The following is a 24,548-nucleotide window of genomic DNA, read 5'->3' as shown; positions in this document are numbered from 1 at the left end:
CTAATTTTGAAACACCATTGACTACATGCAAAGACCAAGTTACCACTGTTTCTGTAAAGATCTGTTTTAAGTGCCACCTAATGGTTTGTATAAAGCATCTTCATATTTTCCCACTCATACTTAGACACTGAGCTGGAGGAAAGAAAGAACACAACACTACAAAAGTTAGTTAAACCAGCACTTTGAGAGGTAGAAAATTCCAGAATCATGCATTTCTCAAATTGCAATAAAAAATTATTTGATTCTGTAACATACAAAAGCAATAAATAAAAGAGTGTTTATCTTGGAGTTAGAAGATGCTTATAATGATAAGATGCTTCTGCTTTTTTCGAGATGGGGCCAAGATGGGCCTAAGAGGGTGGGTGCACCAACTATAATTTCTTGTCTATGCTTATTATTCACCAAATATATATATTTTTTCTGCGTGCATGATTCTATAATCAGGGAAGGAGGAGGGCACATTTGTCAAGCCAGATGTTTTCCATAAACTATCTCATTAAATATATTTCACACTTTCAGGCAGGCCCTATTATTATTCCTGGGTTTGGAGGAAGATCTGAAGTTTTGGAAGTTGCACAGCTTGCATAGACACACAGTGGTGGAGCTGGGAGTCAAATCCTGGTATGTTGCTTCCAGAGCTGAAATTCTTCTGTATTCTAGACTGCCTTCCATATAAGACTAGAAAAGATGTCACTGCCTTCGAGGAGGTAATAGGGAAGCTACAAGGCCGAGCGCAGGAAAAGTAAAGGCCCATAATTTACTTGTGGGTCCACCTGTGACTGCATAACAATTGGGCCAAAGAAAGCAGCCACCTGGAATTTTAGAATTCCTGGGGAAGGGGCACTATTAAGAGGGCATACAATTCTGTCAATCCAGTATGATTGGGTGCAGTGTCTTTGAAGGGCAAGGCCAAATTGCATTCCTTATAATTTCATGCCTCAGTGTTTTACTCTGGTTTCACCTGGAGGGTTCTCCCGCTACAGGGGTTACCTCCTCCAGGAAGCCTGCTCTGTTTCCTCTAGCTCTTCCATGTGTGAATTATGGCCTTGTTTGTGTCACTGCTTACCTTATATCTTCATCTATGGCTGCCCCTGTGGCGGTGTGGAATTGGGTTTGTTCACAAGTCTCTCTTGAGCTCCTATGAGCTCCCTGCCTGTGAGCTCTGTATTCATCTCTGCATTGGCTGCACCCAGCATGGGACACGGTACATGGGAATTAAACACATGTTTGCTAATGGATGGATGGGAGAAAGGAAGAGAAAGAAAGAAAAGGAAGGAAGGAAGGGAAGTGGGGAGAAAGAGAAAGAAAGGGAAGGAAGGGAAGGAATGAAGGAAAGGAAGGAAAGGAAGGAAAGGAAAGACAGGAAACAAAAAGGAAAGGAAGAAAGGAAGCAAAAGAAAGAACGAATGAATTTGGAAATTGTTCTTGTAGCCAGTCAGATGAAAATGAGGTCTTTCCGAGACTGGCTTCCCTTTCTTCAGGCCCAGTTTTACTCCACGTCATAAAAGAATACACGTACAACTTTATGCTTCTTCAGGTTTTCAGAACACACTACCTGGATAGGTTCCATCTGACCTTATACTTGGCTTAAATATTAAACTTAATTACTTAGGCTATTCTAAGGAAAGCACTCAGCTGTCAAGGTGGCTCTTGATATACACGAGTTTTCAATTTAAAGCAATCTACACTCATTAACTCTCCTTGCCTCCCCATAACTTTCATCAGGTTGAATGGCAGATAGTGACATTTTAAATGGAAAAGAGAAGGGGTAGGAATGAGAAAGGGGCAGGAGGGTGTTGAGATGTGGGCTCCTGTCAAGAGCAGAAAAGACGGCATTAAAACTCTGCCCTCCCCCACTGCCCTAACCATTCCCTTTGAGTTTTTAATATGAATTAAAGATAAACTGGACAGAAAAAACTGACTGGCATTGAAGCTTCTCAATTTGACTTGTGGGATTCCCTTTGGCTTTCAATGTATAGCTGACTAACCCTTCCCTTTCCCCTTCCAAGAAGTTAACAGAGGGAAGAATGGATCTGCTATGAGAGAACTCCATTTTCTCAATAAATATTAATAGGTAAACACATATTCATATATCACATATGCATTTTGGTGGTCCTTGGAAATCAAGTCTGGGTCCCCGGTCGGGGATGGGGAGCCCAGGCTGGAGGCCGGTCAGTCCACTGTCCTCCTCTGTGCCCCAGGATCCGTATCTTCTATTAGTTAGGCCAGGAATCCTCTTAAACAACCTTAGTTGAGAATCACAGCATCTATTTGCTGGCCATGGTACATGGTCCTTTATTTTAAGGCAAAGAAACAAGTTTACAGAAGTGAAGTGATTTGTCAAAGGTCATGGAACTGGTTCGCAGCAGTGTCAGGACAAATATGATTAACACTATCCATTCAGCACCTACTATGTGTCAGGCACTTTGATGTATGTTATCTCTATTCTTTATACCAAGCCAGAAACATAAAATATCTCAGTTTTGCAGTGTAGGGAAGTCAGGGAGGTTAAGCAATTTGTGTTCATGACATTTTGATGTGGATGTTTTGATACCATGGTTATTTTTACTTTTGCTCCTATACCACGCTCCTTAAAAACAAACCATTTGAACTTCCATTTTTAAAACTACCTCATAACAAGGTTAACAGACATCTTCACTCCATCCATGCCCTATGGATTCATCTTTTAGTGGGTGAAGGTAAAGGCTGGGGGAGAATAGGAAGGGTCAAGAATGGACTGAAGGTCAGTTGGAGGCTGGTGGTGTCAGGAATAGGGTGAGGTAAAAGATGGGGAAAGTTCAGATAATGGCCACTGTTTCCTGCTGTGCGCTTCCCATGATACTAAAATCACTGGAGAGTTTAATGATTTACTTTTGAACACTTTCACCATATGCTTCTCCTTTTCCCTATCCCATGTAATCAAGGCCTCTGGGTTCCAAGGTTAGAGCTTTCACTCTAGTGTTTGGTTTCTTGCTTAGTATGTATTTGTTTCCCTCAGTACGCAATAACAGCGGAGGAGATCCCTGGATTCAGCAAGAAAATCTTGTAACAATCAAGCAAGACATGCATTAAACTGAGGATCAGAAAGGTTAAGTAATTTTCTCAAGGACATAGAGCTGCCTCCTCATAGTGACGGGAGAGCCAGGGTGGTCTGACTCTCAAGACCAACGTCATTTAAGTGGACTTGATTGTACTTCTCTCTCCTTCTCAACAAGTGCAAGGCACGGTCTCTCTCCCTGCAGGCTGGACCCCTGTCTGGAGGTGCAGAGGCTGCACACTCTCAGATGGTTGGGTTGCGGCCACTTTTCTGTGGCTGACCCCATCCCACATTCATCTGCCACAAGGGACAGTGCTGGATATTCTTCTGCCCTTCCACATCTACTTTCCACCTTTCTTCATCCTGCTTTGTGCCCTGGGAAGGGGACCTCTCTGCACCATATTGACAGGCTCCCTTGACCTGCGGTAGAAGATGCAAGGGTGGGAGGAGACCAAACGCAGGTATTTATTCCCTGGGTGTCTTCCAGGCAGGTCACTGTGGGATGGCTGTACCCCTGGTCAAATGGCCGTGGCTCTTAGAAAGCCCTCTGCCGTTTCTCCCTGGGTTCTAGAAATGGCTCTCTTAGTTCTTCTCTTTGAACCTAGATGTGGTAATGGCTCCCTCACTTCACCTGCCCTGGGGGACTGGAGTATCTTCACTGGTTTCCTTAAATCATACTTTTGCAAACAGTTTCTTTAAAATTCTCCTTTGATCATTGGAATGTTCTATCTGCTCCCCACCAAGATCACTGTTTCCTCTTTCTTCCTGACTAGTCCCACTTGGTAAAAAGTGCATTATTCAAACTTTTATTTAAGGGAGGCTTGCAAAAAGAAGTTATCTGGATATGTTAGTAATCCCTTGAAGAATTTTAGAGGTTGCTAAACTGTGGTCTGCTGCCTTGCTTTCCTGGTTTGCGAATAACCGATGTCATAAAACTCTTGCCCTGGAGCTCTTAAATTCACTTGGGGAGTTGAAAAAAGTTAAATTTTTTTTTTTTTTTTTTTTTTTTTTTTTTTGCTGAGTCAAAGGAAAATGAAGGAAATTTACACCCTGCCATATGTTTTCCCTAATGGCATTGATTGACAATGAGGCCACTGCGGGCAGAGGCACAGGTGTGCAGGGAGGACTATGGGGAAACACCTGAGGTCAATTTAAAATTCTTCTTTGAAAATTGCCGGAGTCTGGTCGGCAGAATTGGACCTGCAATTTCCTAAGTGACTCTGGGGAGCAGATAAAGCCCTGAAGTTCAGGAAAAAAAAAGTGAGTTTATCTTCCAGAGAAACTGCGGCTAGATAGCTCTAGGGGCTGCAAAGAGATGGAAGGTGAATAGGTCAAGCTTCTTACACTGGGCCAAGTATTAATGTGCAATTGCCAGAAATGGGGGAAAAAGGCACCTAGTAATTTTATTACTAGGTCACCATATAATTTGTTATCTAAACTAGAATTTTTTTTCAGAGTGAAAGACGGTGTTTAATTGCTCTATAGCAACAGACTTACGCAGGAACTGTAACTGGCAAAATGGTATGTAAGGTAAAAAGTAAACCGAAGAGTGGAATCCTCAGGGGTCAGGGGCACCTGTTGGGAGGGGAACCAGCCAGAGAATATACCTGGTTCTTCTGCACTGTGCCCTGCACTCCTCCCCCTGGGCAGGGGGAAGGAGGAGGGCCGTGTGTATGAGGCCGTCATTTTTTTTACTCCACGCAACAGTTACTGATGAGATGAAGAAGCTAAAGCTGAGTTGGATTAAGGCACTCGCCAAAAGTAAGTTGGTGGTTGAAGTAGGCTTCAAGGCTAGCTTGTCTGATTTCAAAGTTAATCCTGGTTCCCCACACTAACAGAGCCCGGCAGCGTATGACATTTGAGGCAAAAGGGACGACAAGCGAAACATTAATAAGTATGCTTTCTTCTTCTGACCTTTTCTGGGAGAAAGTTAAGAAAAAAATCGCAGTTGGAGACTTAGTGTATTGAGCAATGGGAAATCCAGCAGGCAGAGGGTCTTTGTGCAGAGGAGACCAAGCTCAGTCAATGAACTGAAGATTGGTTTCATTTAATTACGTCTATCTTTAGGTTCTGTGAGGACAATCCGGAAATTCTGTCTTAGGTTGTTCAAAGCAAAAATGTCACACAAGAATACGCATTGCTGTTTAAATGTACCCAGGTAAGCATTATTACAAAAAAGTTTCCTATTCCATAGACCCAGGATACACCATACAGCAGACCAGCATCCCTGAGGAAGAAGAGCTCTGTGTGTGTGTGGCCCTCCTATCTCTACACAAACTGATGTTACCAGAACTCTGTTATTTCTGTCCCTGAAGGTAAGGACACAACTTTCCTCCATTCTTCTCATTCCTAGTTCTCTTTCAAATTTAGCGGACCTGGAATTGGGCCCAACATTGCCTTGACAAGCACAAGTTGATCCTGATATTAACCTCTTATTCAATGCTTCCAGCTAACTACATCTAGAATTTCTCATCTGCCATTCCCCTGAATTTGGCCTGTGAAAAACTGCAATGGAAAAAATTTTGCTGTACTTTAGATGCATCATCTCAACAGTTTATGTCTTTCACTGATACTTGTTTTTCAAAACATCCTTTTTTTTTTTGGTCTACACTTAATTTGATTTTGTTTGAAATTGCTGATAAATCCATATAGCCCTGTAACATATATGGTGAAACCTCATAATCCTTAATAACATGGGTAACTTTGTGGTTATCATATTTAGGAATATGCCCAATATTTGAAGAGCACTATTGAATTTCATTTTTACCACAATCCTATAAAGTATATATGACTATCTCCCCAGTTTGTAGAAGCTGAGTCTCAGAATGCTCAAATAAAATGTCCTGGTATCACAGCTGGTAGACCTGGGATTCAAATCTAGAATTGCCTTCAAAGCCCATATTTCTAACCATTATATGATACTGTATAGAATACTGAATATTCATATTTTAGGATAATATTAAGGGAAGCCAGAATCACTGTGTCAAAGCTGGGAGGACTTGCTTTGCAGATGATTAAATCAAAATACCTCATTGTGCAGGTGGCTGGTGGTAGGTGGGATGAGAGAAGAAGCAGCTTTCAAAGTCTATAGAGTGACAGTAGAAGTGGTTGGATGCTTATTCAACATCTATTCTTCTGTCTCCTCCTTCCTAAGGGAATCCTGCTTTTGTTTAGGCCTTCACACTTCTCGATGTGACCCTGTGTTTCAAGGGAGGCTGTGCAATCGCCAGTGCTAGGGGATGAGTCATGATTGGCCTAATCTATCATGGTGAACCCATTCCCTCACCAATGATAGGCTAAGACGTAGGCAGAAGATATAATTTTGGCCAATGAAATATGAGGAAATCTAATGAGGGTTTCTGGGAATATTTCTTCACTTTAAAAAGAGCCATAGACACCTGAAGATATCCTAATGTAGCGAGAGGAAGAATTAGTACTTTTATTATATACTATTCACCATTCTGAGCTTCCATAAATGACCTCTTATTCTTAGAACAAAATGGGAAGGCAGGTTTTATCATACCCATTCACAGATGAGGAGAGTCAGACTTGAGAGCAGTTAAGTAATTCAGCTGTAAATTGGCAGAAATGGAATTCAAATCCAGAAATGTATGGCTTCAAATGTATCTTGTTTTAGGTTAGTTACTTTTCCTTTGGAATAAATTTGACATAGGTTTATATTAATAATTGTGTTGGTAAGTCTCTAATAGTGTGTTCCCTTCTATGTGTCCAGGTAGAGTTAGATTCTAAGTATGCAGAGCTGTGTGTCCTTAGGTCTTCCTCCACCTGGGAATCATATAGTCCCTCCAGCTGAAGTCTTGGTCAGATGATCCTCTGAAATGACAATAGCCTAGAGGCTTGCATGCAATCAGGGAGGTTAAAATCATTCAGGAATGCTGACTTTGGGGACAGGATTGGGAGGTTCCTTTTCTCTTAATACTTTGCTCTCAAATTTTTTAAATTAAAAATCTTCTCTGTAAAGATAGAATCTCACTGCATCACCCCGTCTGGCCTTGAATTCCTGGGCTCAAATGAGCTGCCTGCCTTGGCCTCCCAAAGTGCTGGAATTACAGGCATGAGCCACTGCACCCAGCCTTGTCTTGCTGTCAATTCTGAATCACTTGAAGATGTTGACTTGCGTCAGCTATGGTCACAACAAATGATAGAAAACACCAAGTAATTGTTACTTGGCACAGGTTAGGCAACTGGTTTCCTTCCTTCCTTGGTTGACTTAACTCAATTGACTGGTATAGGCCCAAGTTCATTTCTTTTAGGACAAGCCAGGCAAATCTCTCCAAATAAAGATAAAAATGTCTACTTTAGAGAGAACCAAGTTAATGTTCCTTATATAGTTTCTATCAAATGGTAGGAAACAGAATGTGCTAGCTCCCTTAGTCCCCATTTTCCTCTTGCTTCCTTCAAACGTTTGATCAATATAAAAGTTATCCAGAGGAGAAATGTTTTTGTATCTTGCAATCACTGCTAACTCTGTTACTCAATGTAATTTTTCAAAAAGAATTATTTTAGAATCTAGCACTATAGATAGGTTAACTTCTTCTTTTTCCAATTAAAAAAATGTCCAACACATCTTATATTCCTTTTTGTCATGGCTTCCAGGATAATCAGAAGTGCTTGCATCTATCTGTCTGTCTGTCTATCTATCTATCTATCTATCTATCTATCATCTATCTATCTACATTTTTATCCTTATCATCTAGATGTCTATCATCTATCTGTATTAGTTCCCTAGGGCTGATGTAACAAATTACCACAAACTTGGTGGCTTAAAACAACTGAAATTTTGCCAGGTGTGGTGGCTCATGCCTGTAATCTCAGCACTTTAGGAGGCCGAGGCGGGTGGATCATGAGGTCAGGAGATCGAGACCATCCTGGCTAACACGGTGAAACCCCATCTCTACTGAAAATACAAAAAATTAGCCAGGCGTGGTGGTGGTTGCCTGTATTCCCAGCTACTCGGGAGGATGAGGCAGGAGAATGGCATGAACCTGGGAGGTGGAGCTGGCAGTGAGCTGAGATGGCGTCACTGCACTCCAGCCTGGGTGACAGAGCAAGACTCCGTCTCAAAAAACAAAACAAAACAACAACAAAAAACCACACAAAAAAACCCAGAAATTTATTCCCTCACAGTTTAGGAGGCCAAAAGTCTGACATCAAGGTGTCAGCAGGGTTAGTTGCCTCTGGAAGCTCTGAGGGACATGTTTTATGCTTCTCTCCTAGCTTCTGAGGGTTGCTGGCAATCTTTAGCATTTCCTTGGCTTGTAGCTGCACATTCCAGTGTCTACCTTTGTTGTCACATGGACTTTTTCCCTGTGTGTCTCTCCACAGCGTTTCCTTATAAGGATATCCATAATTGAATTTAGGGCCCACTTACATACAGTATGGTCTCATTTTAACTTCATTAACTACCTTTTCAAAGACCCTATTTCCAAATAAGTTCACATTCTGAAGTTCTAAGTAGACACTAATTTTGGGGGACACTATTTGTTCCCCCAAATAGTACACTACCAATTTCACTCCCAATGTGTGCTTTTACTTTCTGCTCCCCAACATTTTCTCAGGTATGCTGTCCAATTTCTCTGATTCTTCATTCCACAATCACTGGGTGCTACTATATATGAGACATTGACAATACAACTGCAAACAAAATCTTTGCCCCTCACCAAGCTCTTACAGTTTCATGAAGGGATACACTAAAACAAAAACTCAGTTAAGTATTTTTTTTTTTTTTTTTGAGATGGAGTCTCGCTCTGTCGCCCAGGCTGGAGTGCAGTGGCCGGATCTCAGCTCACTGCAAGCTCCGCCTCCCGGGTTCACGCCATTCTCCTGCCTCAGCCTCCCGAGTAGCTGGGACTACAGGTGCCCGCCACCGCGCCCGGCTAGTTTTTTTGTATTTTTTAGTAGAGACGGGGTTTCACTGTGTTAGTCAGGATGGTCTCGATCTCCTGACCTCGTGATCCGCCCGTCTCGGCCTCCCAAAGTGCTGGGATTACAGGCTTGAGCCACCGCGCCCGGCCAAGTATTTCTTTAGAAATAGTATAATTTATAAATTATGACAAGTGCTATGAAATAATGTGAGATATATGAGATTATAAAGGGAGATACGATTCATATTGGTCTGGGATTATCAGAGACTGAAGAAGGGAGATTTCAGCTGGGAGTTTATAATGTAAAGGATTTAGCTGAGCAAGTGTCAGAGGATAGGGTATTTGAGGAAGAGGAGGCAACAGCCTGTGCAGGGAAGCCAGGAGGAAAGTGGCGTGGGATGAGGCTGAGAGGTGGGCAGGGCCAGGTCCCACAGGGCATTGTGGGCCATGCCAACATTTCAGATTTTTGTCCCATTAACATGGGAGGCCACTGCAGGCTTCTGAGCGAAGAATGATCTGCCACATGGAAAACAAATTTGAGGAGGCAGGAGTGAAAGCAGAGAGCCAGTTAGGAGACTTTTATAGTGGTCCAGGTGAAGAATGATGGCTTGGACTCGAGTGACAACAGTGGAGATGACAATAAATGGGCATATTTGAGGCATATTTTATAGAAGGAAAAGACATGGCTTGTTGATGAATGCGGAAGATGAGATGTGGGAGGCATTAAGGATCCCTGCCAGTTTCCAGAATGAGTAACTAGATGGCCAGAGGTGCCATTACCAAGATGTGAGGCACAGGGGGAAAAGTAGATTTAGGAGGGACGATCAAGGGTTCAGCTTTTGACAAGTTAAATTTGAGATGCCTGGAGGATATTCAAGTGGAGATGTCAAATAGGAAGGTGGATATATGGTCTGGAGCTCAGAATAAGGGTCTGTGTTGAAATACAAATTCGGGCGTTCTTGGCAAAGAGACTACTTGAAGCCATTATTATTCGCTTTGGGTGTTTTTTGTTTTGTTTTGTTTTGTTTTTTAATTGTCAGGCTGACCTTGTTCAGGTATATTTGGCTCCTCTTTTAAATATCTGAGCCTGTGGCTCTGGTTATACCTTCCAGTCTCCAATTTTAATCATCCAATTTCTGCCTTATTTTATAGGTTTCTTTCTAATTACATTGTAAAGTCAGAGTACTGCAATAGAAAGAAACAGATTCTGATTATTTGTGTGCCTTGGGGAAACCACTGAGTATCTCTGGGCACTCTTTTCCTAACTATAAAAGAAGGGAATTGATTGTTTTCAGTTTTAAAAATCTATGACTTGATAATCTACATCCACGAAGGCTTTATCTTTAGGTGGTAACCATTGGTAATTTAGCAATGTTTTGATTAGATTTTGCAGGATAGTTTGAAGTACACATCATGTCCATCAATTAGCGATTAAACCAAACAGTGTTCATGTCAATCTCAGATACTATTGCTGTAATTCAGAACAGCATTTCTTCTGTACTTGTGGATATAGGTTGTGGGGAAAAGTAGAAATTTAGATATTTACTCATCAAAATAGCATCGCATTTAAATCTAAGACAAACATGCTTCCCTGTAAATTCCTATAGGAATGGATGCTTTTTGGGCAAAGTGAAAAATAATCCAAATGTTATATAAGAGTCTAGTAAATGCAATAACCTAGATGATGAGGCACAAGTAATAGCATTTCCTTATGTTCTCTGAGGTACAGCTTTACAACGTGTCACCATTTTCAGCCATCTTTCCATACCTCCGTGACAGCAAAACTTCTCTTGCCACAGGGAACCACCTTGTACCACTTGTCATGGAGCACATCCATAAACCCATGTGACTTGTATTGACTGATTAGCTCGGATATGTTGGAGGTCAATGGAGAGTTGGGTGGGAGGCCAATGCCGTATCCTAGGAGAAAATACAATCTCAGATGAATTTTTTACACCCTTCCTGAGAGATTGCCACCACAGTACATACTTGTGTGATACTGCCGTCAGACCTAAAAAAAGGGCGTGATGAGTTTTCATCAACTTTCTTTCAAAGCACTCAAGGACATTCCTAGTAACGATTACCCTTGAATCAGCTGCATCTCTGAGTAGATGAATCGAGTTGGAAAAGGAGAGGAATGGGCTGTGCACAGTGTGTTAGTGAAACATTTTAAGATCTTCTGCCTTTCCCTTTAAGACATTACTTAGAGGTAATCTTTGGGGTCTTTATCAGGGCTTGGATTCCCTATCTACTTCTTCCAGAACCCGTCCTCTGAACGTTAAATACACAAAATTGGATTAATCTTAGTCTGTGGTTGGTGACATTCCCTTATCAGTGTTAATGCATGACCCTCTCTTACTTTTTAAAATTTATTTTTAATTTTTGAACAATATAATAAGACCATGTGAATAAACAATACAGTATGAGAACTAAAACATTAACAGGAACTTATAAAAACTATCTTAAATTGTCCATAAATAAATAAATAAATAAATAAGAGGTAATACCAAGTGTTAGAGAAGATGAGGATTAATAAGATTATTTATATATTGCTTGCTGTAATACAAACTGAAAATTTACACAACCATTTTGGAAAGCAGTTTGGTATTACTTTGTATGGTTGAACATTTACATATTTTAAGAAGAGCAATTCTGCTCCTGAGTCCATTCCCAAAGATCTCCACCACAAGCATACCAGAAGATATGTACAAAACTGTTCTTAGAGGAACTGTTTGTAATAGCAAAAACTGGAAACAACCCAACTGTTCTTTGACAAGAGAATAGGTAATGAAACTGTGGACTATTTGCACAGATGGAATATTACATAATCAAAACTGTATGAACTAGAACTAGAGGCAACAATATGGATGACCCTTAGTAATATGCCATTGAGTGAAAAAGGTCAGTTCCAGAAGATTACTTGCAGCATGAATTCATTGTGTAAATACTAAAACATTCAAAACCAAACAATATAGTTTTAGCAACACATATATATGCATATATATGTGATAATGCTTTTTTTTTTTTGAGACAGGGTCTTGCTCTGTTGCCCAGGCTGGAGTACAGTGGTACCATCATGGCTTACTGCAGGCTTGACCTCCTGGGCTCACGTGATCCTCCTGGCTCAGCCCCCCCCAAGTATCTGGAACCACAGGCACACACCACCACCCTGGCTAATTTTTGTATTTTTTGTTGAGATAGGGTCTCACTGTGTTGTCCAGGCTGGTCTTGAACTCCTGGGCTCAACTAGTCCACTCACCTCAGTCTCTCAAAGTGATGGGATTACAGGTGTGAGCCATGTGCCCAGCTTGTCATAATACTTATTTTTTTTTTAACAAAACCAAGGATGTGATAAGTGAAAGGGTGGTGGTAATACAGGGCAAGTGAGGCAGGGGAAGGAATGAGGGACAAACATAAAGATGGAGTTAATTTGTTGTCAGAGTTTTATTAGTCAGCTTAGACTCTGTATCCTCACACTATGTGGCTTTACTTGCTTTCCAAAATGTTACTATACTGTTCACCTCTTTGATGAACCATGTCAAAGAAGCTAATTAGCTACATTTTGTTTTAGCTATTGGACAGAATAGTAAAAAAACCCAAAACACTTATTTTTGCCTTCAACATGATTGAGGAAGAGAGATTAAAAATATAGTTAGTTCCTTTTTCATGGATAAAGACTAAAAGACTGTCAAGCGTCCAAAGATACTTAATAGAAACAAATATCTCCTATAATTATTCTATCTTACAATTCAATTTCAAGAGCACTGATTTTGTTTCTTTTTTAATTCAGATACACAATCTTTTTCTTTAAAAAAAGGCTTGAGATGTGTGTATAACCAATAAAAGAGATGAAATAATGCATAAAAAACTGAGTTTTAATGGATTGTATTTTTTTTTTTCCGATAATAATATTTGTTCCTTAACAATAGGGAGTCAAGAAAATGATGACAATGTCAAAAGCATGATTAGAATTTTCCATTCAAAGAGCTATTTTGAGTGCCTGTTTTATGCCTAGTAATTTTGGTTTGAAAGGCAGAACAGAAAACAAAAGAGTCTGGATGGGTAGCTTTTGATTCTGCTGATGTTATTATTAAATAACATTTTAAAATATAATGGGTAATTTATTAGAAGGAAGTAATCAGTTTTCTTTAGAAACATAATGAATGTTGTTTCCAATTCAACTGCACAAACATTATTCAGGACTTTTTTGCACATCAGGCACAATACTAGGCACAAGCATATCGTAATATTCACTGATTCACTGGCTCACTCACACATTCGTTTATTCATTCACTGATTCATTCAGGCAACAAATCTTCCCTGAGTAAATAGGCACCATGTTAAGTGGTCAGGACTTAGCGGTGACCAAGGTGGATGTGGTCTCTCCTGTGATGGAATGTACACTCTACAGGAGAGACAGACTCTACAGGAGAGACAGACTCTACAGGAGAGACAGCATAATTATTATTTCATTACAATTGAGATAGGTGCCATAAGGGAGAACTGGGCCATATAAGAACAAAGTTTAGGAGGACTTGCTACTGTCTGGTAGGAGTGGGTTGATGGTTAGGATAATTAGCCAGGTTTGCTGAATATCAATGTGTTTTTCCTCCCTGGGTTAATAGTTTTCAACAACATCAACAGCGACGACAACAACAACAACAACAACAACAACAACAACAACAAGATTGTGGCACACAGCTCGGTTAAATCATCCTTGGATTCTAACAATAAGTACTAGGACATACTGGGCTCCACTGTGTGCCAAGCATTATTCCACATGTATCCCTACATGAACCCACACCAGAATGTGTATTACTTGGAGACTTAAAGATAGAATAAATAGGCCGGGCATGGTGGCTCATGCCTGTAATCCTAGCACTTTGGGAGGCCGAGGTGGGCAGATCATGAGGTCAGGAGATCGAGACCATCCTGGCTAACATGATGAAACCCCGTCTCTACTAAAAATACAAAAAATTAGCCAGGCATAGTGGCGGGCGCCTGTAGTCCCAGCTACTCGGGAGGCTGAGGCAGGAGAATGGCGTGAACCTGGGAGGCAGAGCTTGCGGTGAGCCGAGATCGCACCATTGCACTCCAGCCTGGGCAAAAGAGTAAGACTTTGTCTCAAAAAAAAAAAAAAAAAAAAAGATTGAATAAATAAACTGCCAAGGTCACATAGCTAGTAGTCGGCAAAGCCAGCATTTTAAAATAGGTCTGTTTGATTCTAAAACCAATGCTCTTCCCACGATGTCCATTACAACATGTGACTATGTCAAAGAAATACTTATCTCTTTCCCTTTAATGCAGGCCTCAACACTATATGCACATTGATGTAATGCCTTAAACCAGGTTGTTCATTTAAAAAACACAATATTCTAAACTGTTGGTTTGTTTCTAGTAAGCATAAATATACATTATTCACAGGCAGATTTTACTTATAAACTTTTCAGTAAGTTTTGTAGAAACAGAGTGAGAACAGCTTTAACTTGTATATGATTATATATATCAGAAAATTCACTAGCAAGGACACTCACTAATTGTTTCTCCTAAAACCCTCTTAAAGCTAATCATTCCAATCCACATTAGTGTAATCATGGCAGAATTGTTTTGCATTTGATAAACATGTATTGCTCACCTATTCATCTATTGATTAAGTCCATAAACATGTGTTAAGTGCTTATTCTGTGTCAGGCACTCTTTCATATGCTATGGAGATTACCAAGTTAAAGCAGACACAGAGTCTTTCCATAAGGAGCTTATGGTGGCATGAGTGAAATGAGGTATACATTAAAAAAAAAACTGCACAGATTGGTAGAAAGTTACTTGACTTTTCATGGTAAAAAAAGATGAGTGAGGCATAAATTCAAAAAAAGGTAAAAGATAATGCCTAGTACACAATGAGGACAGGCAAAGCTCTGTGAAAATTCAGAGGAACAAGAGATTGGTTCTAGAGGAGAGGATGAGAGATAGCATCTTGAAGTCGTTGTTGATCATGATATTTTTGGTAGATAAGACAAAAGTATATGATAAGAAAGTTTTAAATTCTTACCTTCATACTTACGATAAATCTATATATTCTAAGAATAGAATTTTGACACTACAACAAAAGTGTTAAGATTCCCTAATGATAAAGCTATGTTGAAGTTTCAGAGACATTTATAAAAAATTGTTACACAAGAAATAATAAATATTAAATCACTCCACTCAATCATGTCTGGGTTAATTTGCAATCAGTGGCTAAAAACATATTACTATCCCTTTAAGATTTCTATTTTAACACATGTATTGAATACTGATATTTTAATGATTTCTAGCAATAATAATCATTTTTAGCTAATGAAAACAAACTATGCATCTGGAATGATGGGAAAAACAGGAAAATAAATTATGTGATGATTAGAAGAGTTATTTGTTAAAAGAGATAAAAATCCATTTTATTCAAAAACATAAAATAATAAAACCTTGAGGGTTTTATTTCTGTCCCCATTTATCAGTTGCTTTTCAGATTTCCTTGTGTTCATTGGTCAAAGAATTCTCATTTTAAATTGCTGACTCAACTTAGCAGCCTGAGTTGCTTTCATTATTATTAGAAATGTGGCTTTGCAATAAAGACAGGGTTGACTATTTTGCGGTTGATGGATGAAGCAAAATGGAATCCTTCAACCCTAAAGATGAAGGCATCAGGCATCCTGGAAATTGGATACAGCTTAATAGCCCAAGAGGACAATTTTCAGAATAGAATCCTGATCTCTTCACCATGGATAAATCAGCTTTATTCAGCTACGAGTGGTGGAAATATATTTTGGCTAGAAAATGTATAGTTAGAAATTCATAAACTAAAAGAATCTTCCGAAATGTTGCTGGAAAAGAGATGTTTTGAAAATAGCATCTCAGATAGGGTTAAAAAAGCTTCAGGGAGAAAGATTTATTCAATTTTGCAGTCTATCCTTGGAATACCAAATTTAGCTACTCTGGAACAATGGTTGAGAACATATTGTAATGGTCCCAACTATAAAGGGACTATAAAATGGGTTTCCCTTAGCCTCAGCACATCAAAGTGGGGAGAGAAATGTGTGGGAGAAGTTGAGACTTATGAAGACTATCTTGGAAGAATTTTACAGTTAATTGGTCTCAATGTATTAATCAATATACTATATAATGATAATTTGTTGAGCACTTCTTATGGGCCAAACAGGTTCCTACAGTACATGCTTCATATGCATTACTTAATCCTCACAACAATTCTATCATAAATTTCCTATTCATCTCCCCATTAGGCAGGTGAGAAACCTGAGGAGTAGATTAGATAACTTGCCAGTTAATGACAGCAATTTTATCCTAACCCAAGCACTCAGACTTCAGAGCCAATGTTCCAAGCACTGTATTAAATAATTATTGAAAAGCAAGTAAAAGAACAAATTCAAAAGCAGGCAAACGTCTTTGGCAGAAAGGTCACACATCATTATTGTGTAGTTACATTACTCTTTCTCCTTGTTTGAACTTTATTGTCAGCTAACTGCAATGCACAAATTGGAGACATGTATTCATTTATCTCAACACTTTTTTTTTCTCCCCTGCACACAATATGTATTTGTGCCTCTGGTTTATGGTATTTAATTCGACCAAAGGCTTTCCACATGCTTTCGAATCCTTAATAGTTTTGGTTTGCTTTGCTATATACTCTGTACCAATGCGTACTCATGAAAGGGTTTCAAACTCAGTGTGGAACCACTGTTTCTTATTTGCCTTACTTTTCCCTTTTAAGTCAAGATAAATGCAGAATGCTGAAGTTGGGAGGGATAGTTCATAGTTATCTTAGTCTGTTCAGGCTTCTATAACAAAATATCATAGACTGGGTGACTTAAAAACAAAAGAAATTTGTTTCTTATAGTTCTGGAGGCTGGGAAGTCCAAGATCAGGGCACTGGTAGGTTTGGTGTCTGGTGAGGGCTACTTTCTGGTTCATAGATGGTGCCGTGTAGCTAGGTCCTCACATGCTGAAAAGGGTGAATGAGTTTCATTGAGCCTATTTCACAGGGGCACTCATTCCATTTTATTAGGGTGGAAACTTCATGACCTAATGTCATCACCTTGGGGATTAGGTTTCAACATACGAATTTTGGGGAGGCACAAACATTCAGACCACAGCAGTAGTTACACTGAGTGTCACACATAGAGTACTGAGTGTGTTACTACTATATACAGTGATGGTACATTCAGCATGAAGGAATCATTGCACTATGTTTTCTCTCCTAAGTGCATTTAAACATTTGGGAAAGTGTAAGTACAAGCTATTAACTACCTAAGTGAGTCAATTAGGTACTTATTTCAAACCTAATTCATTATTTAATAGGTAATACCTCATTTATTACATGAATGTTATATGCCTAGCATTGTACTAGACCCTGTGAAAGGATATGGGTAGGCATATAAAACATTCCTGTAAACTAAATGACCAAGTATTGCTCATAAACCGCTTTGATGATTTTTTTATGCCTATACAGTCTAACTTAATAATAAAGTTCACATTTTAATAGGTTCAAGAAACTTAAATGTTGTCAACGGATAGCATATATTTTTAACAATTTAATTGAGAGAAATATTTTCTTAAAAATTCATGAAATTATTTCTCTCAATTAAATTGTTAAAAATATATGCTATCCTCTAATAACATTTAAGTTTCTTGAACTTATTAAAATGTGAGCTTTATTATTTAGACTGTCGGTGGCTCACGCCTGTAATCCCAGTACTTTGGGAGGCCGAGGCGGGCAGATCACTTGAGGCCAGGAGTTTGAGACCAGCCTGGCCAACATGATGAAACCCTGTCTCTACTAAAAATACAAAAATTAGCCAGGTGTGGTGGCGGGCACCTGTAATCCCAGCTACCTGGGAGGCTGAGGCATGAGAATTGCTTGAACCTGGGAGGTGAAGGTTGCAGTGAGCTGAGATTGCGCCACTGCACTCCAGCATGGACGATAGTGAGACTTAGTCTCAAAATAAAAAAATTGTGAAATTCATATGTTTAAGAAAAGTAGCAATCAAGGTTTTGACTAGTATTTCTACCACATTATTTTGTGTAATTTATACATATCTTCCTTTTGTATTTTACTGAGTTATGTTTTTAGGCTATAAACTTATTGGCAGAAGCAGAATTGAATTAAATTTTCTGAGGTGTACCCCGTCCATTTTGAGAATAACCTCACAATTATAACAATATTCTCTCAATTAAAACCTGCAGTATTTCTGCTCTCTTGCAGGGAGGGCTTTTCCATGCGCCATTTTGTGCCCATCTCCTTTGAAAACAATGTGATGCCTAGAGATGATGGGAACTGCAAGACACTAAGTCTCAGGAACACAGATGGAAATGTAAACAGGAAACCAGTGGGGAGTTAATTGTGTGACATCTGGCACTAGGGTCCAGCAGAGGCAAACAAGCCATCTTACCACTGTCTTTTGACAAGATAGAGTTGTCCCCTGAAGATAAAGGTGGAAGATGGAGCCCCTCATTCTTATATCCTCTACCCATGATTCATTCTTAGTAGCTCCTAATGGCAGAAGGGACCTCAGTTACCCAGTGCAACTAGGACGGAAATAAAATGTAACATCCCCAGATGCCATAAAAAATGAGAAATTTTTCATTATTACATAAAAATGGGATTATATACTGAATGTTGTTTATTTTTCTAGCTTTTTCTTTTTTTCCCTTTGCTATCTTAGATGGTAGTCTTAATGGAAGACCACTATTGCTAATTGCCTCTCTTTCTGAGTTCTATCCCTGCTTCAGGTGGGGGTCACTGTGTCTGGAGAGGGGACTGATTTCTGCTAGGAGAAGATGTGGAGAAATAGCATCAGCTGTAACATTCTCATTTATCATGAAAACAAAGACAGAGGTAAAAAATCTGCTGATACATTTAGAGGAGACAGAGACCAACTGTGGTTGGGAAATTGAAATCAGAATAGTCTTGATATCCTAGTTAACATACAGGAAAGTACAGATTTCAGGAAATAGCAGTTGGGCACCCCCATGGGATTGTTTTAAGCCAAAGTGTTTTCTGAAAAGTGAGCATAGCTGTCTTGAGAACCAGCATGGGCTGTCTTGAGAGCCAGCATGTACTGTCAGGGAAGGGAAGGTGGGAATTGGGAAAAATGAAATTTGCTGGTTCAAACTATCAGGTCCATATATCAACCATCATTCAGAATGAAAGGAGCTACTGACAAAGCAATCTTTCTTTGGTTCTGAAGTTTGATTGATTGGGTGATCACATTAGAAGGAAAAATTTGCTGCCAGTGGAGAAAAAGACTTCAGATCCCAAACAAGGATCCCAAGGTTTTGTTTGGGACCCTAAAGGGTATTAAACTATAGAATGAGTTTTTTTTTTCTACTTATTTTCCAACTAGTGGAAGAATACTGATTTAAGAACCATGAGCTTTAGATTTCAGTCCCAGTATTATTATCTAATTGTACAATTGTGAAAATGTTATGTAATGTTCCTGGGCTTTCTTGTTTATCAAATGAGTAGACTGGATTAGATCCATATTGGGTCCTGCCCGCTGTAAAAGGTAATCATTTTAGTTTTTCCATCAGATTTGCTACAGTATTTGGCTGTTAGAAAATACAGATTTCCCTGAATTTTGGGAGGCAGATGTGGGAGGATCACTTGAGGCCAGGAGTTGGAGACAAGCTTGGACAACATAGCACATAGGAACACCCTGCCACTACACACACACACACACACACACACACACACACACTACAGATTAAATTAAATTAACTCCCCATTTATTACACTGTGCCACCACTCCAAGATATCTGAAGCAACATCATTTGGGTAACAATAATTTTTTCCCCCTAACAATTGGGTAAATAAATATTTGTTGAATAGGTGAAAAATAAATTCCTAACTTCAGCAACTTCATAGCTAAATGCTTATGAGTTGAAAATGAAAACAAGGGAAGATGAATAGCTCTTTGCTTCTGACTTTGGCATTTGTGACTTGCTAGGTTGGCAAACTGAGCACATCCTGAATAAAGGTGAATCAAGAGTGACTGATTAATACCTTCTATGGCAAATGGCTTCCCCACAGTGAGAAGTTTGCAGTCAGCATCTATTGACACTTCATAATCCAGAAGGGCTTTGTCCATGATGAAGGCGTCTAGTTTCTCTGGATCATTCCTATATTTAAGACCAGAGGAGAAAAGTGAACATGATTCATTAATGGGAAGGAAGCATGAAGGCTGACAGCCAGCTTTTGTTTAGGGGACAGAAACCTGGACACTAAGGGCCGCACAAGCTACCTAGGTGCTGACTTTAGCTGTCTTAGCTTCTCACTGACCTCTAGACTACAGACCAGGGGAAACAGACACTCTTATAAGAGAGCGTGACATCTTTCCAATGGGTTTATCTACCAGCTCCTTTCATTACTTGTAAATCCATCAGTAAAGCCAGAGCCACTCTGAATTGAATAGGAAGTGCATAGAGAAGGTTTATTCTTACTACACTATTAGAGTGACTTCTTGTTGTTAGGCATTGCATTCATTGTTCTCTATACATTTTATCACTCAGAATGACTGTGATATAACAGATGAGGAAATTGAGGCTCAGAGGGTTGAAGTAACTTAAACCAGATTACACAGCTAGTAAGTATTGGGACCAGGTTCAAATGAAAGGTGAGTCTCAGCACAGGCTGAGCTTCCACCTACAAAGAGGTCAAGGAAGGAGAAGTTTTATAAGGAAATAACTGTCTAAAATACATGCAATGATTTCTTTGTTTCCAGCCACTTCCAATTCTTTTTGGAAAGGTGAAAGACATACATCCATTTAGGAAAGGATTTTCTATCAGGAAAATTTCAGAAAAATTCTTAGTCCAATTTGCTTTTATTGTGACTATGTCATGAGCCCATCCCTGGATATTGTTACCATGGAAATGGACTATTATTCTTATTGGCTAGGCAGTGTAACCTGGAGCCAGGGGTGGGGTTCACTGCACATAAATCAGTGAGAGTAGAAGAGGGATGAAGAAATGCAGGATGCTGTGACCAAAAAGAGGGAATGGATTATTTGAAGACCAGAAAAGCAACCATTTTGTGCACCATATTATCTCCCCAGTTAAAGTGTAAGTTTCTTGAGAATAAGCACTCTGTATTACACTTCTTTCTATCTCATGCAACAACGACCTCAGTTCCTTTTTATTGTGTAGGTGTAGGTATTTACTTTTTGAAAATAAAAACATTTATTAATTTGAAAAAAGAACGGATTTTCTACCCTTAGAGTTGTCCAAACAGCTTTGCAAAAAAAATAACTTTTCTATCCCTTCTGGGCTCAGTCCTTCCTCTCTTAGATCCAGTGGAGAGGCTGTTCTAACTTAACACAGTGTGACTTCTAAACAGAGGAGAATATGACTAGAATTCCTAGAAAATCAAAAAGAGAAAGATATCCCTAGACACCCAGAAGATTTATCAGTGGACAGGAATCACATCTTTACACGAATGGCTTCGTCTGGGTCATGTATAGACATGTAGTCAGTTGGTCAGCTTCCCTTTTTGGTACCAATGACCATTGCTTTCTTATCCTACTCTTCAAATAAGTGAAACAGCCAATTTAAAATGCACCCCCTTTTCCAAGAGGTATTGGATTTAAGTTACAATGAGGCCCACACTTAACTTTAACCAAAATGAAGCACCTCCCAGCTCTACAGTAATGGAAAGCTTCAGAAAGGGTTGGCGATGTGCATTATCTCCTAGGAGGTGATAAGGAATCTTAATAGAATCCTGGCAATAAAATAAAAACTGAGCTGAGAGCTGTTTCTCCAATCAAAATTCGACTGCCACAGTACCATAATGTACCTTGACAGCTACCTAGCAACAAGTTATCATTTGCCAATATTCCACAAATATTTGTGGTAGCAATATGACAATAAAAAAGACGAGGTTCATTTCAGTTTTTTTAAACCAGTAATTCATAAAGCCTAATGTCTCTGGTATCCTTCCTTAAGATAACTACTCTTGATTTTGGACTGCAAAATGCAGATAGCTATAATAAATTTCAATCACATGAAAAGACAAGAAGTAGTCAGTTCTCAGACTCCCATAGGACCCTTAGTCACCGGTGAGGAAATGGCCAAGTGGGATCCAGGCACAAGTAGCTTCAAGACTGGCTGAATCACTGTTGTGGTTTGCAGGGCCCCCAATGGTTATTTCTATTATAGAATCATGCCCTGTCTTTTCTTAAGCATTGTTTAAAAATACATATCACATATCACAAGAAAACCAGTCAAATATTAACATAATAAAAAGAATAAGCATTTTATTGGGAGTTAATTTTTTTAGAAAACTGTTAATGAGAAAGCAGGGCCCTGAGAGAGTAGAATTAAGTAGAAGAGAATTTTGATGGGAGAGGGAAAGGACAGGTTCAATATGTAGAAACCTTTCTTGCACAGGCAGTGCTAGGGGTTGTGCCTTGTAGGTCAGTGCTCTGGGATGCCAGGGAGGTAACATGAAGACTGTGGTTGTGGGAAGTGGTGGCTAAGGGCACAGGAAATGATTAGACTGAAAGTGGAGAGTTAAGGCCCAGAGAGAAGTGGTGAGAGGGCATTAATGGTAAGCTGTGCATATATTCCAATTTCACCTCAATCAGTGAATTGCTTGGGGAGCTTGTTAAAATGAAGATTCTGATGCAGTAAGTTTGGGATGAGGCTGGAGTTGCTGCATTTCTAACTAGCTTTCAGATACCAACTGGAGCATAGATGTTGCTGGAACATGGACTATTCTGCAAACATCAAGGGCCTACTCTTCCATCATGGTTCCTAGACTAGTCTGAAGTAGTGGTTGGATTCCAGAGACCTGGTCCTAGTCCTGACTCTGCCACTTGCTAGTTGTATTACCAAGGAAAATGGACTTGTTTTGGGCCTTCATCTGTGACTGCTTTCCTAAAGATTGCTTCTCTTCAGGCTAGGGTGGCACCAGTGCTGGGCATGTGGGACTTCTCAGGTAAAGCTCCTGAGATACATAAATTTCTTGAGTGGAGTGGAAGTGCTGGGCACTGCAGCAGTAGCTCGTCTCATCCTTTTTCACACTGTCAGCAGAGCCCAGTTTGTCTGCCATTTGCTGGAAACCATTGCTACCCTGACATCTTATTCTTTCTTTCAACCATAAATTTGCCTGAAGAAGAGAATACACAAGAAGATCTGGGAGGCAAAGGGACTCTAAACTTCATGTCAGAGAGAGACTGTAATGTGTTGATGTTCTTGCAAAATTAAAAGTGACATTTCATAATACACATCATATATAATTTTGCAAATATGAGAGAATGAGGCTTTTTCTCTAAGCTATAGTTAAAAGTCCATAAAACATTTTAAGTGGCCTGTTTCTAAAGTTGTTGAGAAAGACAAAACCCTTGTGTTCCATGAAATTATTTATTTATTTCTATTCTTTCTTAAAAAAGAATTTGAGGTGGCAGGTCCTGCTGTCCATTGGGGAGATTATTGACGCTGACCATGGAGAAATTAGTTTCCTGATGCTGCACAATTCTAGGAATTGGAGGTGTGGATGTCTGTTATTAACTTGATTCCATCAAGCAGGAGGGAGAAGACTGCTTACCCTCATGCCTTCCTGTTTTTCAGGAACCATTCTTTCCCTTTTCTCCAGAAGACTAGACAGAGCAGAGCCATCACTGTACCGTCTGCCTTTGTATTCAACTTCATTGAATTACAGGCTCTGATAATCTGCCATGGCAGTGTGATTTCTTGTGATTGCTTCTCATAAATTCTGATGAGAAGAATGCAAGCATGGGAATCATTGTCTTCTATCTTATTTCCTTTCTATAGAAATATCTAAGATAAATTCCATTTCCTCATGGCAAGAGGAGGTATTCCCTGGGTTTAGAGATATATTCACTGTGAAGGAAAAGGTTGCCTTGGGACACTTTATCCTCTGGCCATATTCCCTGTGTGTTTGACTGTTTCAGCACCATTGTTTTCTCAAGTGATGTAAAGCCAGCATTTACTTCCTCCACCATCTGCTATGCTAATGGCCTCACTGGTTTTTTGAACAAAGCTACTACCAACTTGAGACTATGCAGGTCACAAGTAATCTAGGTCACACAATTAAAACTATTTCACACTGTCTCCTGGGATCTCACACAGTGTAAAGTATTACTTAACACAACGTGGGTATATTTATCTGTCGTTTTCAGAAACTAATATACACTATGTCAGTAGCTAAATTACTTCTCTTCAGTGAGAATTTTTCTTTGTATCCAAGAGGTTGACACTCACTTCAGATACTGCACTCCATCAGGGGTGGCTGGAACATTGTACCTTCTCATATATTCATGCATCTCTGGGAAACTTTGTCTCACATAATCTTCAGCACTGCTTTCTCGGACAGTTCCAAAGCGGAATCCTTGGGAAGGATGATGTAACTATGAGGCAGAGAAAGAAGTGGCTTAAATAAAAATTATTCTTAGAATTGTTTTTAAACATTTTTTCCATAATTCTTTGAAATTTAATAATAATTCGGAACTTTTTTAACCCCCGGAGGCAGAAACATGTACATAGAAATGTACAGACATGGCTACATGCTTTTTACATCAAAAATTGTTCTATCTTTAGAAGCAAACAGATGGAAACA

The 24,548-nt window shown here is 39.5% G+C and overlaps 1 protein-coding gene and 1 long non-coding RNA gene across 4 annotated transcripts in view; one reads left to right on the top strand and one right to left on the bottom strand.

Moving 5' to 3' along the window:
* GRIN3A (glutamate ionotropic receptor NMDA type subunit 3A) overlaps positions 1 to 24,548 on the bottom strand; it is a 172,733-nt gene that overhangs the window by 33,742 nt on the left and 114,443 nt on the right. For all 3 annotated transcript variants that reach the window (XM_033237934.1, XM_033237936.1, XM_033237935.1), the window contains exons 4-6: positions 24,194 to 24,339; positions 19,979 to 20,094; positions 10,691 to 10,842 (exon numbers count right to left, since the gene is read on the bottom strand). In XM_033237934.1, coding sequence (XP_033093825.1) covers positions 10,691 to 10,842; positions 19,979 to 20,094; positions 24,194 to 24,339 — 414 coding nt within the window. The remainder of the gene's footprint in view (positions 1 to 10,690; positions 10,843 to 19,978; positions 20,095 to 24,193; positions 24,340 to 24,548) is intronic.
* On the top strand, positions 434 to 18,545 carry LOC117098897. The gene is made up of 3 exons (XR_004443638.1): positions 434 to 621; positions 5,232 to 5,352; positions 18,179 to 18,545. It is a non-coding gene; the product is annotated as an uncharacterized LOC117098897 (long non-coding RNA).

Source organism: Trachypithecus francoisi, unplaced genomic scaffold (assembly GCF_009764315.1).
Source record: "Trachypithecus francoisi isolate TF-2019V2 unplaced genomic scaffold, Tfra_2.0 Lachesis_group16, whole genome shotgun sequence".
Taxonomy (NCBI): domain Eukaryota; kingdom Metazoa; phylum Chordata; class Mammalia; order Primates; family Cercopithecidae; genus Trachypithecus; species Trachypithecus francoisi.
Note: the sequence above shows the minus strand (reverse complement) of the source record. Positions and strands in the feature narration are given on the sequence as shown.